This window comes from Anolis sagrei, chromosome 5, assembly GCF_037176765.1.
Source record: "Anolis sagrei isolate rAnoSag1 chromosome 5, rAnoSag1.mat, whole genome shotgun sequence".
Lineage (NCBI taxonomy): Eukaryota > Metazoa > Chordata > Lepidosauria > Squamata > Dactyloidae > Anolis > Anolis sagrei.
Window position 1 is genome coordinate 103,248,532 of NC_090025.1, and position 15,750 is coordinate 103,264,281.

Sequence of the window (15,750 nt, forward strand, 5' to 3'; positions counted from 1 at the left end):
AATATGGGATTTCATGCCTTGATATTCTGGGATATAGGGCTGTGTGGAAGGGCCCCTAGTCTCCAGGGCAAGAGAAGACAAGCCTGCTCCCTCCTTCCTATCATATCTCCCCTCAGTCTTCTCTTCTGCAGGCTAAACATGCCCAGCTCTTTAAGCCGCTCCTCATAGGGCTTGTTCTCCAGACTTGATCATTTTAGTCTCCCTCCCCTGGACGCATTCCATTGTGGTTCCCAGAATTGGACAAAATACTCCTTATTCAAAATGTCTCTGCTGTGATTTGTTCTCTAATCTGAATGAAGTTTTCTTGAATTAATCAGAAATATTTAATGTCTGTGTGGTGTCTCCAAATGTTGAAAACTCTTGACAAACTTGATCTGGATGTTGTCTGATAAGTTTAAGCATTTTCCCTCCTCTCAATAGCAGATAAGGGGGCTACTCCAAAAGAGACAGGAAGTTCACAGCAAGATTCAGAAAGTGAGCTACAAAATGAGTATCATGAGGTTTGCAATTCATGCTTAGCCATCCAACTATAGGAGCCCCAAAAAAATTCTTAAGAAAGGCGGGCTTGTCATGTAATGAGATTCAATTTTCAACAAAGCAGTCTTGAATGCTCATTCTGGGGCAGGATAGCATTGGAGAGTTAGATGCAAAACAAGTTCATTCCTGAATGTTCATCTCTTAGGCGTGTTCCAGGCAACAAGGAGATTTTTTTTTAAAAAAAAAAAAGCTTCAAAGCAAATCCAAAGTAAGAGAGTGTGTTTTTAGATCTTATTTCCATGTCTAGAATAAAAAAGCTTGGAAATTGTACCCTCCCAAGGGAACACCTTCAGAGGCAGTCTTGTTTTCAAAGAGCACAACAATTTGGGAAATTTTCCAAAACATCTCCTTCCTCACCCAAAGAGGCCACTAACTCATTGCGGTATCATTCGTTTTATAAATATGTTTCATGGCCGGAATCGCTGGGCTGTTGTGAGTTTTCCAGGCTGTATGTTCCAGAAGCATGCTCTCCTGACATTTCACCCACATCTATAACAGGCAACCTCTGAGGATCTCATAGATCAGGAAAGAATGCTTCTGGGATATGGCCATGCAGTCTGGAAAACTCACAACAACCCAGTTTTGTAAATAATTGCTTGATTAATCAGTTGGGAGAGAAAAAGATAATGTAAATATTGATTACAGAGCCCTATAGAAAATTTTTATCGACATCTTTGTTTTTTAGGCCTGTTTCTAGGGTTATTTGGGGCACTGATCCAGAAATTGGATGGGATAGACTGCATCAGCTTTAGTTTTTTAGATATGGTTATCAGGATTTTCTATGAGTGAGAAGAAGGTAACTGGTAGACAGGGGCGGCTCAACCCATTACGCAAAGTAAGCATGTGCAATATAGTTGATTTTGCCCAGGGGCGCTCTTGAGGCACTCTTGGGGGAAAATAGACCTTGACATATGCGAGTTGTAGTTACTGGGATGTATAGTTCACCTACAATCAAAGAGCATTCTGAACTCCACCAATGATGGAATTGAACCAAATATGGCACACAGAACTCTCACGATGAACAAAAAATATATATCAGTGGAGAAATGCCTCTAGAACATGGCCATATAGCCTGAAAAAACCTACAACAACCCTATATATTAGTGATTGGTTGGGGGGGGGGGGCGCAAAATACTGTTTGCTTACCGTTGAAAATTACCTAGGGCCGGTTCTGCTGGTAGATGGCAGATGTTCTGTGTTTCAAAAACTAAACCCGATAAGGGAATACTGGTGTCATTTTGGGAATTAGCAGGTCAGATATACCCAGAAACAGTTCTAACACGTGTGGCACAAAAATGTGTATTGGCAAGTATTATATTTGACTATAGCAATGAGAATCATTTTTTCCTAGAGATGGAAAGATGCAGCTATCTCATTTTTTTTAACCATATCAGGAGTGACTTGAGAAACTGCAAAGCACTTCTGATGTGAGAGAATTGGCCATCTGCAAGGACATTGCCCAGGGAACGCCCGGATGTTCTGATGTTTTACCATCCTTATGGGAGGTTTCTTTCATGTCCCCGCATGGGGAGCTGGAGCTGACAGACGGAGCTCATCTGCACTCTCCCCAGATTCAAACCTGCGACCTGTCAGTGTGCCGGCACATGGGTTTAACCCATTGCACCACCGGGGGCTACCCCAATGCAAGAATGGCTTTTGAAGATATGTGAGATAGCTGAAATGACAGGTTGACAATACTGATCAATTATGTTATTTTCTGTATATACTCGAGTATAAGCCAACCTGAATATAAGCCGAGATACCTAATTTTACCACAAAAAACTGGGAAAATGTATTGACTCGAATATAAGCCAAGGGTGAGAAATGCAGCAGCTACTGGTAAGTTTCAAAATAGAAATAGATACCAATAAAATTACATTAATTGAGACATCAGTAGAGTAAATATTCAAAAATATTTACATAAAATTGTAATTTAAGACAAAGCTGTCCAACTCTGATTAAACCATTATTCTAACCTTCTCCAGTGTAAATGTGCTTACATATCCTTCCAATAATAATAAAGGGAGTAATATAATAAATGTAATAAAAATAATAATAGAGTAAAATAATGGAAATGTAATAACAGTAATAAGAGAGTAAAATAATAAATGTTGTAATAACAATAAAGAGTAAAATAATAAATGTAATAATAATAATAATAATAATAATAAATAGAGTAAAATAATAAATGCAATAAAAATCATACTAATAACAGAGTAAAATAGTAAATAACATTGACTCGAGTATAAGCCAAGGGGAGATTTTTCAGCCTAAAAAGGGGGCTGAAAAACTAGGCTTATACTCGAGTATATACAGTATATCTATTTCCCATCTTGTCTTCTAATGAGCTCAAGGCATTAATCCAGGCATTCTCAAACTGTGGCCCTCGAGCTATTTGGGTCTTCAACTCCCAGAATTCCTGATAATTGAACAAGATCATTAGGGCTTCTGGGAGTTGGAGGCCCAAATAGCTGGAGGGCCACAGTTTGAGGATGCCTACATAGCTCTCTGCCTCTGTTTGATTCCAATAAAGCAGGGGTCTCCAAACTTTTTAAGCTGGTTTTGACTGTTTGGGGTGGGGCAGACTATAGTTTGAGACAAACACAAATTCCTGTGCACATGTCTTATTTGTAGTGTAAATAAACATGAAAGAACGACACAATATTTAAAATGAAGAACAATTTTAACTAACATACATTCAACAGTATTTCAATGAGAAGCATAGGCCTGCTTTGGGCTGATGAGATAGAGAAGTTAAGTTAATTAGGATTGTTGTATGCCTTCAAGACATTTCAGACTTAGGATGACCCGAAGTCTCAAGTTTAGGCGGGTAAATGAGCTTGGACTGCCACATCCTGCCCACAGGCCTTAGTTTGGGGACCCCTGTCATAGTGAATTGGATGTTCCGTTGTTGGGGTGTTTGGCAACTGGAACCTTAATCCCCCACCTGGGCACCCTGCAAACTCTTCTATGCGAATAGGACAGAGTTTGGACAGCCAAATAAGCATTTAAGACCCATCTCTCCCTACCAAGCAACATCACCATAAAATATGATGAGATAGAGCGGTATATAAATAAATTTTTATATTTTATATATAAATGTGAGTAGATCAATAGGTACCGCTCTGGCTGGAAAGTAACAACACTCCATGCAGTCATACCGGCCACATGACCTTGGAGGCGTCTACAGACAACAGAAATGGAGATGAGCACCACCCCCTCAGTCGGATACAACTAGACTTAATGTCAAGGGGAAACCTTTACTTTTATGTAACAAAAATTGAAACAGTTTCTATTCCTGGTTTGAAAGTGTTATTTGCTATTTAATTGTACAATCCTTACTTTGAAAGTATTTATTCTACTCCTGAAACTTTGTTTTGTGACTGCCACAAACTATGTTGAATTGGTTGCAACTCTTGAAGATATTATAATTGAAAAACTATCACCTCGGTATGTCCCACGAGAACAAACGTTGGGCAGTTTAATACACTCTTCCCATGTTTTTTTATGACAGAAATGACATTTATAACCCAGGAACAAACATTGTGTTACATAGTGTTATTGATCGAAATAAAGCTTGGTCATGAAACTTTTTGCTTGACATTTAAAGGCCATTTTCTCACAAATTTAATACATGGGCCACTGTGAGGACAATATGAGATCATCTCCATGTACTCTGTGATAGGATTCAAATGTGGCATGTCCTCTGATCATCCAGATGCTGATAAAGAAATATATTTTCCATCGATGTTCTCCAGATATATCAAGCCACAAAAAAGAAGTGAGAATCAAATCACTTAACAAACACTCCAAAATTAATACTCGGCAAAGATCTTGGGAGTCTTCATGGAGAACTGGTTAAACATGAGCCAACAATGTGATGCAGCAGCTAAAAAAGCCAATGGGATTTTGGGATCCATCAAAAGGAGTATAGGGTCTAGATCGAGGGAAGTCATGGTCCCTCTCTATTCCGCTTTGGTTAGACCTCAACTGGAATACTGTCCACTGCTGGGCACCACAGTTCAAAAGAGATATAGACAAGCTGGAAGGTGTCCAGAAGGTGGCATTGAATTGGACTATATGGCAGATAATAATAATAATCATCATCATCATCATCATCATCATCATCATCATCTATATAAATAACAATGTAATGTTTGTTTGTGGGACTAACATAACTCAAAAACCGCTGGACAAATTGCCGCCAAATTTGGACACAAGACACCTAATAACCCAAGGAGTGACCATCACTAAAAAAACTGATTTTGACATCTGGGAGTTATAGTTGCTGGGATTTATAGTTCACCTACAATCAAAGAGCATTCTGAACTCCACCAATGATGGAATTGAACCAAACGTGGCACACAGGACTCCCATGACCAACAGAAAATACTACAAGGGTTTGGTGGGCATTGACCTTGAGTTTGGGAGTTGTAGTTCACCTACATCCAGAGAGCACTGTGGAGTCAAACAGTGATGGATCTGGACCAAACTTGGCACAAATTCTCCATATGCCCAAATGTGAACACAGATGGAGTTAGGGGAAAATAGACCTTGACATTTGGGAGTTGTAGTTACTGGGATTTATAGTTCACCTACAATCAAAGAGTATTCTGAACTCCACCAACGATAGCATTGGGCCAAACCTGGCACACAGAACCCCCGTGAACAACAGAAAATACTGTGTTTTCTGATGGTCTTTGGTGACCCCTCTGATGCCCCCTCGCAACCCTTCCAGGGGTCCTGACCCCCAGGTTGAGAAACATTGCAATAGAAAGATGTGGCAGCTAAAAAAGCCAATATGCTTCTAGGATACATCAACAGGAATATAGTGTCTAGACCGAGGAAAGTCACAGTCCCACTCTATTTCACTGTAGACAGACCTCATCCCTATAACACCCCCCTTGTGACCCCCAAATTGAGATATACTGCCTTAAGACCATCCAGTCCAACACCCTTCACCAGGACAAGAAAACATAATCAAAGCCCTCTTGACAAAGAACCATCTAGCCATAGATATAGATAGGTATATTTGATTCACACACACATACACATATATATGTATATGACAGATATAATATCATAGATTTGAAAGGGATCCCTAAAGGACAATAATATGTTCCATGTTCCAGGGTGGGCAAACCAGACACTCTCCACATCAACACTGACAAAGAAACAGCAAGTAATACTGTTTACCCACAAGCAAAAAGAAATTACATATATTAGAAATCAACACTTTCTCATTACTTTATTTTTGAGATCACCAGATTGGGCCACAGCAACACGTGGCAGGAGATGGCTAGTAATATAACAAAACTTTATTTATACTCTGCTCTGTCTCCCCAGAGGGACTCAGGGCAGATTCCAAACATAAAAGGCAAACATTCAATGCCTAAATACAACAACAATACATCCATAATAACAAAATTTATACAACCCAACATATTAATGCGAATTGTAACTTAACAAACTAAAATTAAATAAAAAGCACAGCCTGTTATAACAAACATAAGACAAAGACAATCCAGTGCAAAATAGATATTGTGGATTATCTGACTTGATAGTCTGGATTATATGGCTGTGTGGAAAGGCCCTGGAAAAGCTGTTCAACAGTGGAACTCTCTGCCTCGGAGTATAGTGGAGGCTCCTTACTTGGAAGCTTTTAAACAGAGGCTGGATGAGTTACTGTGAGTTTTCTGGGCTGTACGGCCATGTTCTGGAAACATTCTTTCCTGACATTTCACCTACATCTATGGCAGGCATCCTCAGAGGTTGTGAGGTCTAAACTAGGCAAGTGGGGTTTATAGTAAAGGTAAAGGTTTCCCCCTGACATGAAGTCCAGTGGTCTCCAACTCTGGGGTGTGGTGCTCATCTCCATTTCTAAGCTGAAGAGCCAGCGTTGTCTGTAGACACCTCCAAGGTCATGTGGCTGGCATGACTGCATGGAATGCCGTTACCTTCCCGCCGGAGTGGTACCTATTGATCTACTCACATTTGCATGTTTCCGAACTGCTAGGTTGGCAGAAGCTAGGGCTGACAGTGGAAGCTCATGTGTGGTGCTCATCTCCATTCTAAGCTGAAGAGCCAGCGTTGTCCATAGACACCTCCAAGGTCATGTGGCCGGCATGACTGCATGGAACGCTGTTACCTTCCCGCTGGAGCAGTACCTATTGATCTACTCACATTTGCATGTTTTCGAACTGCTAGGTTGGCAGAAGCCGGGGCTGACAGCGGAAGCTCACGCCGCTCCCCAGATTCGAACCTGCGACCTTTCAGTCAACAAGCTCAGCGCTTTAACCCACTGCATCTTGGGGGCTCCATATCTGTGTTTATATATCTGTGGAATATCCAGAGTGGGAGAAAGAACGCTTGTCTGTTTGAGGCAGGTGTGAATGTTGTAACTGACTACTTTTAATGGCATTGCAGCTTCAAAGCCTGGCTGGTTGCTGCTTGGTGGAATCCTTTATTGGGAGGTGTTAGCTGGCTATGATTGATTCTTGTCTGGAATTCCCCTGCTTTTGGAGTGTTGCTCTTTATTTACTGTCCTGATTTTAGAGGTTTTTTTTTTTTTTAAAGAGGCTGGATGGCCATCTGTCAGGAGTACTTTGTGCTTATCCTGCATGGCAAGGAGTTGGATTAGATGGCCCATGGGGTCTCTACCAACTATTATTATTGGAGTATTACAGTATTTTGATGGGAACGCACTACTGTGGCTTCACCTTCCAAGGAGCCAGGCACCTGGGAGGTTGGGAAGGGAGAAGAAGGGGGGGGGGGGTCCGCGTGCCCACCATCCGGGGCTTTCTTGCTTTTTTTGCCTCAAAGAAGCCAACCAGGGCGGCTTCTACTCGGTGGAGAGCGCGCGCGCTAAAGTTCCTTCTGCATTTAGAGTTCCCTAGCAAATGCCTCTTCGGAAAGGAGGGGAAAAAAAGCCTCACTCGGAACGCTTCGGAAGGGTTCGGAGAAGGGGCTCGCGCTCGGTTTTCGACCGGGCGGGGGAGGGGAGGGGAGAGTTTCTTTGCCCAGGTGAGCGGCGGCTGAGGCGAGCCTGCTCTCAGTGCTGGGGACTCACCCAGAAGACGAAGTTGAAGCCGAAGAGCAGGTACTTGATGCACTTGGTGCCCCCCTTGACGGGCATGGCGGCGACTCGAAGGCAGCGGGAGCGGCGGTGCTTCTCTGCGTGGCGAGGCGGGAGGCGCGTCTGAGCAGCCCCGGCAGGGAAAGGCGCTCCCTAGGGCCACTCCTCAGACCGGCTCGTCGCGGGCTCCACCCCGGCCCCCAGGGCCGCTCCCTGGGCTCCTCCGCCCGCCCTCGCCGGCGTCACGCCAGGCCTGCGGGCCCCGCTCTCGCCCTTCCCTCATCTCTCCCTCTCTCTCTGTTCTCTCCCCACTCTTCCCTCTCTTCTTTCTTCCTCTCCTCCTCCTCACTCTTCCCCTCTCCCCCCTTCCTTCTCTTCTTTCTTCCCTCTACACCTCCCTCTCTTCTCTCCCCCTCTCTTCTTCTCTCTCTCCTTCTTTCTGCCTCTCCCCCCCTCTCTTCTCCCCCTCTATCTCTCTGGCCCTTTATTCTCCCTCCCTCTCTTCTCTCCCCTCCCTCTCTTCTCTCTCTCCCCTCCCTCTCTCTCACTTTTCCCATCCCTCCCTCCCCTCCCTCTCCCCCTATTTTCTCTTTCTCCCTGACCCCCTCCCTCCCTCTCTCTTCTGTCTTCCCCCTCTCTTCTCTCCCCCTCCCTCTCCCCTTCTATCTCCCTCTCTCTCTTTGCCCACTCCCCCTCTCCCCCCTCTCTCCCCTTCTTTAACTCCCTCCCTCTCTTTTCCCACTCCCCCCTCTCTCCCCCCTCCCTCTCCCTTCTTCCCCTCTCTCTCTGCCCCTTTTTCTCTCCCCCTTCCTTCTCTTCTTTCTTCCCTCTACCCCCCTCTCACCCCCTCCCTCTCCCCTTTTTTCTCCATGTCTCTCTCTTCTTCCCTCTCTCTCACCCCCTCCCTCCTCTCTGGGACCTCACTCTCCCCCTCTCTTCTTCTATCTCCCCTTCCTTCTCTTCTTTCTTCCCTCTACCCCTCCCTCTCCCCTTCTTTGTCCCTTTCTCCCTCCCTCTCCCCTCCTCCCTCTCCCCCTCCTTCGCTCCCTCCTCTCTCTCGCCCCTTACTCCCTCATCTCTCTGGCCCTTTACTCTCTCCCACTCTCTTCCCTCTCCCCTCCTTTTCTCTCCCCTCCCTCCCTCTCTCTCCCTTTTCCCATCCCTCCCACTTCCCTCTCCCCTCTCTATTCTCTCTTTCTCCCTGACCCTCTCACTCCACCTCTCTTCTGTCTCTCCCCCCTCCCTCTCTTCTCTCCCCCTGCTATCTCTCTCTCTCTCTTTCCTACTCCCCCCTCTCTCTCCCCCTCCCTCTCCCCTTCTTTATCTCCCTCCCTCTCTTTTCCCATTCCCCCCTCTCTCCCCCTCCCTCTCCCTTCTTCCCTCCTCTCTGGCCCCTCACCCCCCTCTCTTTTTCTCTCTCCCTCTCTCTCTTCTTCCACTCCCCCTCCCTCCCTCCTCTCTCACTCTCCCTCTCTCTTCTTCTCCCTCCCCTTCCTTCTCTTCTTTCTTCCCTCTACCCTTCCTTCTCTCACCCCTCCCTCTCCCTTCTTTCTCCATCTCCCCCTCTCTCTTCTTCCACTCCCCTCCTCTCTCTAGCACCTCACTCTCCCCCTCTCTTCTTCTCTCTCCCCTTCCTTCTCTTCTTTCTTCCCTCTACCCCTCCCTCTCTCACCCTTCCCTCTCCCCTTCTTCTTCCCTCTCCCCTCCTCACTCTCCCCTTCCTTCCTTCCCTCCCCCTCTCTCTCACCCCTCCCTCTCTTCCTCTCTCATCTCTCTCCCCCTCCTTTTCTCTCTCCTCCCTCCCTCCCTCTGTTCTCTCTCTCTGACCCCCTCCCCCTCACTCACTCTTCTGTCTCTCCCCTTCTCCCCCTCTCTTTTTTCCTCTCTTTCCCTCTTCTTCCCTCTCTCTCTTTCCCCTCCCCTCCCACTTACACTGGGACTGTTTGCTGGGCTCCAGAAAGACTGCTTTTCCCTTTGGTCCCAGAGAAGCTTTCACCTGCTTTGAAAGTGTTATTTCTTGTTAAATTGTGCGGTACTTACTTTGAAAGTAGTTGTTATACTCCAGAAACTTCATTTTCTGTGGCTGAGGGGAGTACTATTATTTCCACCAGTCTCTAGGCCCTGAGTTTGTAATTTTCCTTAATGAAAATAATGCCGGGTTGCTGTGAGTTTTTTAGGCAGCATGTTATGTTTACTTATATCTTACCTTTTCTCTTCATATGGAGACTCAAAGTGGCTCACAATTAAAAGTATTACGATACAACTTAAAATATACAATATACAAATATGAAAATAATATTAAGCATAATTCATATTAAAACCAATTGAAGTTAAAACCATAAAAGCATATAAATCCACAGCACCCCCTGCCTTAAACACCTTCATATTTAAAAGCCTGCCTGAATAAAAAGGTTTTAGTCTGCCGCTGGAAGGAACAGAAGAGAAGGGGCCATTTTGGCTTCCCTGGGCAGGGGTTCCAGAGTTGAAGGACAGCCACTGAGAAAAAAGGCCTGCTCTCTCGTTCCCACCGACTGTGCTTGAGATGGAGGTAGGACCAAGAGAAGGGCCTCTCCTGAAGATCTCAAGGACTGGGCAGGTTCACACAAGGAGATGTGGTCAGTCAAATACCTAAACTTGGACCATCTAGGGCAGGGGTCCTCAAACTTTTTAAACCGGGGGCCAGTTTACTGTCCCTCAGACCGATGGAGGGCCGGACTATAGTTTTTTAAAAAAAATCAATTAAAAAATTCCTATGCACATTGCACATATCTTATTTTGCTGTGTGGAAGGACCCTTAGAGGGGGTTCTTTCTAGCCCTCTTTAGACAGCAATTCCAGGAGAAGAGAATGGGAAATCTTCCTATTTCCAGTCTGAACAAAATCTAAAATTATAACTGTAAATAAATAACAATACTCAAACACAGGGGAACTCCAGACAAGAAACAATCAGGGCCAGCTAATCACCTCTCAACAAAGGATTCTCCCTAAAAACTGTCAGGCTATGAAATGGCAATCAAGGTGGCCAATTGAAACATTCATACCTACCTCCAACAGACAAGAGTTCTTTCTCCCACCCTGGATCTTCCAAGATTTTCCTGGTTAAAGGTTTTCCTCTGACATGAAGTCCAGTCGTGTCTGACTCTGGGGTGTGGTGCTCATCTGGATTTCTAAGTCGAAGAGCCAGCGTTGTCTGTAGACACCTCCAAGGTCATGTGGCCAGCATGACTGCATGGAGCACCAGGGCAGCCTCCCTTGGACAGCGTGAGCCTGCCAAGGGAGGAGCAGGCCCGCGCGGCTTACTTGCGAGTAAAGCACCTCGCGAGGTGCTTTACGCGCAAGTAGACCACGCGGAGCAGCCTCCCTTGGCTGGCTCACGCTGTCCATCGGGCCTGCCAAGGGAGGAGCAGGCCCGCGCGGCTTACTTGCGAGTAAGGGAGGCTGCTCTGCGTGGTCTACTTGCGTGTAAAGCGCCTCGCGAGGTGCTTTACGCGCAAGTAGACCACGCGGAGCAGCCTCCCTTGGCTGGCTCAGGCTCCCTTGCCTGGCTCAGGCCCGATGCACAGCGCGAGCCTGCCAAGGGAGGAGCAGGCCCGCGCGGCTTACTTGCGAGTAAAGCACCTCGCGAGGTGCTTTACACGCAAGTAGACCACGCGGAGCAGCCTCCCTTGGCTGGCTCAGGCTTTCCATCAGGCCCGATGGACAACGTGAGCCTGCCAAGGGAGGCTGCTCCGCGTGGTCTACTTGCGCGTAAAGCACCTCGCGAGGTGCTTTACGCGCGAGTAGACCATGCGGAGCAGCCTCCCTTGGCTGGCTCGCGCTGTCCATCGGGCCTAACAGATAGCGTGAGCCAGCCAAAGGAGGGGCACTGTGTGGGGGGGGGGGGCGCTCCTCCTCCGCGGGCCGGATCAGGGCCCTTGGCGGGCCGGAAGTGGCCCGCGGGCCGTAGTTTGGGGACCCCTGATCTAGGGCTTTAAAGGTCATAACCAACACTTTCAATTGTGCCCGGAAACAGACTGGCAGCCAGAGAAGCTGCTGCAACAGGGGGTTGTCCACTCCCTATAGCCAGCACCAGTTAGCAATCTGGCTGCAGCTCTTTGGACCAGCTGAAGTTTCTGAGCACTTTTCAGAGGCAGCCCCATGTAGAGTGCATTGCAGTAATCCAAACGAGATGCAACAAAGGTGTGTGCCACTGTGGCCAGACCTTGCTTCCCAAGGAACAGGCGCAGTTGATGCACAAGTTCTCATTGTGCAAAGGCCCTCCTGGCCACCTCCATCACCTGGGCCTCCAGGTTCAGTGCCAAGTCCAAGAGGACCCCCAAACTGCGAACACGTACCTTCAGGAGCAGTGTGACCCCATCTAGCACAGGCTGGATCCCTATTTCTTAATCTGCTTTCTGACTGACCAGGAGCACCTCTGTCTTATTTGGATTAAGTTTCAATTTGTTTGCCATCATCCAGTCCATTACTGCACCACATCAACAGCATCCACCCAAACATCTAATTTGCCATGGAAAAAGAAAATGAAGGAAAAAAATTCTAGATATCCTAGGTAAAGGTAAAGGTTTTCCCCTGACATGAAGTCCAGTCATGTCCAACTCTGGGGTGTGGTGCTCATCTCCATTTCTAAGCCGAAGAGCCGGCATTGTCCATAGACACCTTCAAGGTCATGTGGCCAGCATGACTGCATGGGGTGCCGTTATCTTACTGCCGGAGCGGTACCTATTGATCTACTCACATTTGCATGTTTTCCAACTGCTAGGTTCGCAGAAGCTGGGGCTGATAGTGGATTTGATGCTGCTTCCCGGATTCGAACCTGCGACCTTTCGGTCAACAAGCTCAGCAGCTCAGCGCTTTAACCCACTGTGCCACTGGGGGCTCCTACACAAATCAAATCAACAATTGTGCCACACAGTTTACAGAAAACCTATGCACACTGAGATACATACATAAAAACTCCAGCCATCACCCAGGTCTAAAAAGAAGCACAATTAAAGCCCTGACAGATTGTGTAAACAAAATCTGCAAACCCCACCTTCTCCAAGGTGAACTAAACACCTAAGCTGGGTCTACAGGCCAATAGTTACTCCACTACAGACATCAGGAGAGCTGCAAGACCAAGACCAAGCCATGAGAGGAAAGATAAAGATCCACGTAGAGGAAAAGTATTCTTACCATACATCCAGGGAACCACTGACCACATAGGGAAGCTGATGAAGAAACACAACCTCAAAATAATCTACAGACCCACCAAAAATTTCAACAAATACATTCAGCAAAAGATAAGAGGGATCCTCTAACCACTACAGGAGTCTACTGTTTACCATGCAGCTGTGGACAAGTCTACATAGGGACCACCAAATGCAGCACTGCCCAAACACCAATCAAGGAACATGAAAGGCACTGCAGACTAATTCAACCAGAGAAGTTAGCTATAGCAGAGCACTTGATGAACCAATCTGGACACAGAATATAATTTGAGGACACAGAAATGCTGGACCACTCTAACAACGACCATGTCAGACTACACAGAGAAGCAATTGAAATTCACAAGCATGTGGACAATTTCAACAGAAAGGAGGAAAATATGAAAATGATCAAAACATGGTTACCAGTATTTAAAAAACAACAGAATCAAGACAGTAAATAAAGAACACCACTCAGAAACAGGGGGGTTCCAAACAGCCAACAATCAAGTGCCAGTTAACACGTTCCAAACAAAGGATGCCCCCAGGCAGCAACAGCCAGACTTTGCAGCTGCAAGGCTACTTAATCGCTAATCAAGCTGGATAATTGCACAATTAATACTTGCTTCAAACAGACAAGAGTTACTTCTCCCGCCCCAGACATTCCACAATTTTATTTTTTTATTTATTTACAGTATTTATATCCCGCCCTTCTATTCAGTGCCATAGACACACAACATATATAGACAGACACAGAGGCAATTTAACATTCCAGCTTTTCTTGAGGGTATTCTGGCCACCATGGGAGTTGTCCCTTCACCTACCATTTGTGACACTGATGAGGTACTTCCTCATTCTTTGCATGCTTGCTGGGGATTTTTATGGCCTTGTAAAATAGTTAAATTTGCCTCCCCACATAAGCGGTACCTAAATTTCCTACTTGATAGATTCAACTGTCTTTTGGGCTGCAAAGGTCGACAGCAAGCTACGCAAAATTGGTCAGAAGCTCAATTCAACTTGGGCTGGCTTCTAGGTTTGAAATCTCAAATCTTGTAAATAAAAGTGTTAAAGTGTTAGCTATAGCAATCTAGCAAACTATAAATAAATCTTATGAAATATGCACAGAACTTCAAAATATGCTTCAAAATCTGGAAAAGGGATTTTCTTATGATTGTCTTAAAATCGCCAAGTAGGTGGAGGAAGCATATTTGCGCCAATTGCTCATTTTAAAAACAGTGAATGTCTTAAGACTCAACCATCCTCACAATGAGTAACATGGGTTTTCTTGTACTAGGTTAAGTCACATTCTCCAAAAGGAGATATGTCATTTTCATGGGGATGGAGACGATTTACATAACAGCTGAGTGCTTCACCATAAAAGAGGAAAATGAACAAAAAGTCTGTGTTGAAGAAAGAACAATTGTATCTAAAAAGCTGTGGCTTGGTGAAAAATAAATACAGTACAGGCCATTTTTGTATTGTTTAAATTTCCATTCCCTCTCACATCATAGAATTGGAAGAGACCCCAAGGGACATCCAGTTCCTTTTCCTTCTACTACATTGGGATACACAATCAAAGAATTCAAGATGGAAGACCCTATGGATCTATGAATAATAATAAAGACTTTATTTTTGTACCCCGCCTCCATCCCCTCGAAGGGACTCAGGACAGCTTACACGGGGTCAAGCCTGATCAACATAGTTAAGATAGGAAACATTAAAATTAATAAAACAACAACATAAAACAAATAAACAACAGCATAACACAATATAAAAACACCCGACATTTACGTTGCTGTTGTCAAGACAAGTGTCATACATTCTATATCTCTGCATTTCTTTTTTTCCTTCCTTAGTGTGAAACCATATATTTCTCCCCTTGAAATTCATTTTGTTGTTTTTGTTTCAACTCTTTAATCTGTGAAAGTCACTTTGGATTCTGATTCTGTCCTCTAGGATACCGAGGGCCCTTCCACCCAGCCCTATATCCCATAATATCAAGGCAGGAAATCCCACATTATCTGAGTGTGGACTGAGATAACCCAGTTCAAAGCAGATATTGTGGGATTTTCTACCTTGATATTCTGGGATATGGGGTTGTACAGGAGGGCCCTAAATTGGAGTCATGTGCAAATTTGATAAGCATACACCCTCTTCTATCATCCTAGTCACTTATATAGATGTTGAATACTACTTGACTCAAGACAGAACTATGTGGTTGCCCTCTAGGCCCTCCCTTCCAGGATAAAGAAGACCCATCGATGATCATCCTCACACCAAATATAAATCTGTCTATCAATAGCATTGTCTAGTCCACATTGTACTACCTTATTTGCAAGAATGTTACGGGAGACCTTGTGAATTACCTATAGAGATCAGGATGTGCTACATCCACACCATTCCCTTCATCTACCACAGTGGTTCTCAACCTGGGGTCCCCAGATGTTTTTGGCCTACAACTCCCAGAAATCCTAGCCAGTTTACCAGCTGTTAGGATTTCTGGGAGTTGAAGGCCAAAAACATCTGGGGACCCCAGGTTGAGAACCACTGATCTACCAGGTACAGTGGTTCTCAACCTGGGATCTCCAGATGTTTTTGGCCTTCAACTCCCAGAAATCCTAACAGCTGGTAAACTGGCTGGGATTTCTGGGAGTTGTAGGCCAAAAACATCTGGGGACCCCAGGTTGAGAACCACTCTACCAGATAATTCCAGAACCTTCGACACAGCCATATAACCCAGGCTGGATCTAGACAGCCCTTTATCCCAAAAGCACCTGCATTTTAAAAACGTGGATGTTCTGGGAGGGCTGTCCGCACCTACCCCAGAAAGAGCATGCTTTCTGGGGTGGGTTGCCCACACGTTCTCTCGGAACTAGCCCAAGAGAATGTGGGGAAGCCCTACCCCCTCCCTCCAAGCCCCCAGACCCTTAGAAAAGTAAAAAAAAAAAAAAAAACC

The 15,750-nt window shown here is 45.4% G+C and overlaps 1 protein-coding gene across 1 annotated transcript in view; it reads right to left on the reverse strand.

The window, feature by feature from the left end:
• The window catches only part of CD9 (CD9 molecule), a 37,599-nt gene extending 29,804 nt beyond the window's left edge, over positions 1–7,795 (reverse strand). The window contains exon 1 of the mRNA XM_067468938.1: positions 7,607–7,795. Within this exon, the coding sequence (XP_067325039.1) occupies positions 7,607–7,672 (66 nt within the window). The 5' untranslated portion in view covers positions 7,673–7,795. The remainder of the gene's footprint in view (positions 1–7,606) is intronic.
• Positions 7,796–15,750: the final 7,955 nt, after the last annotated feature.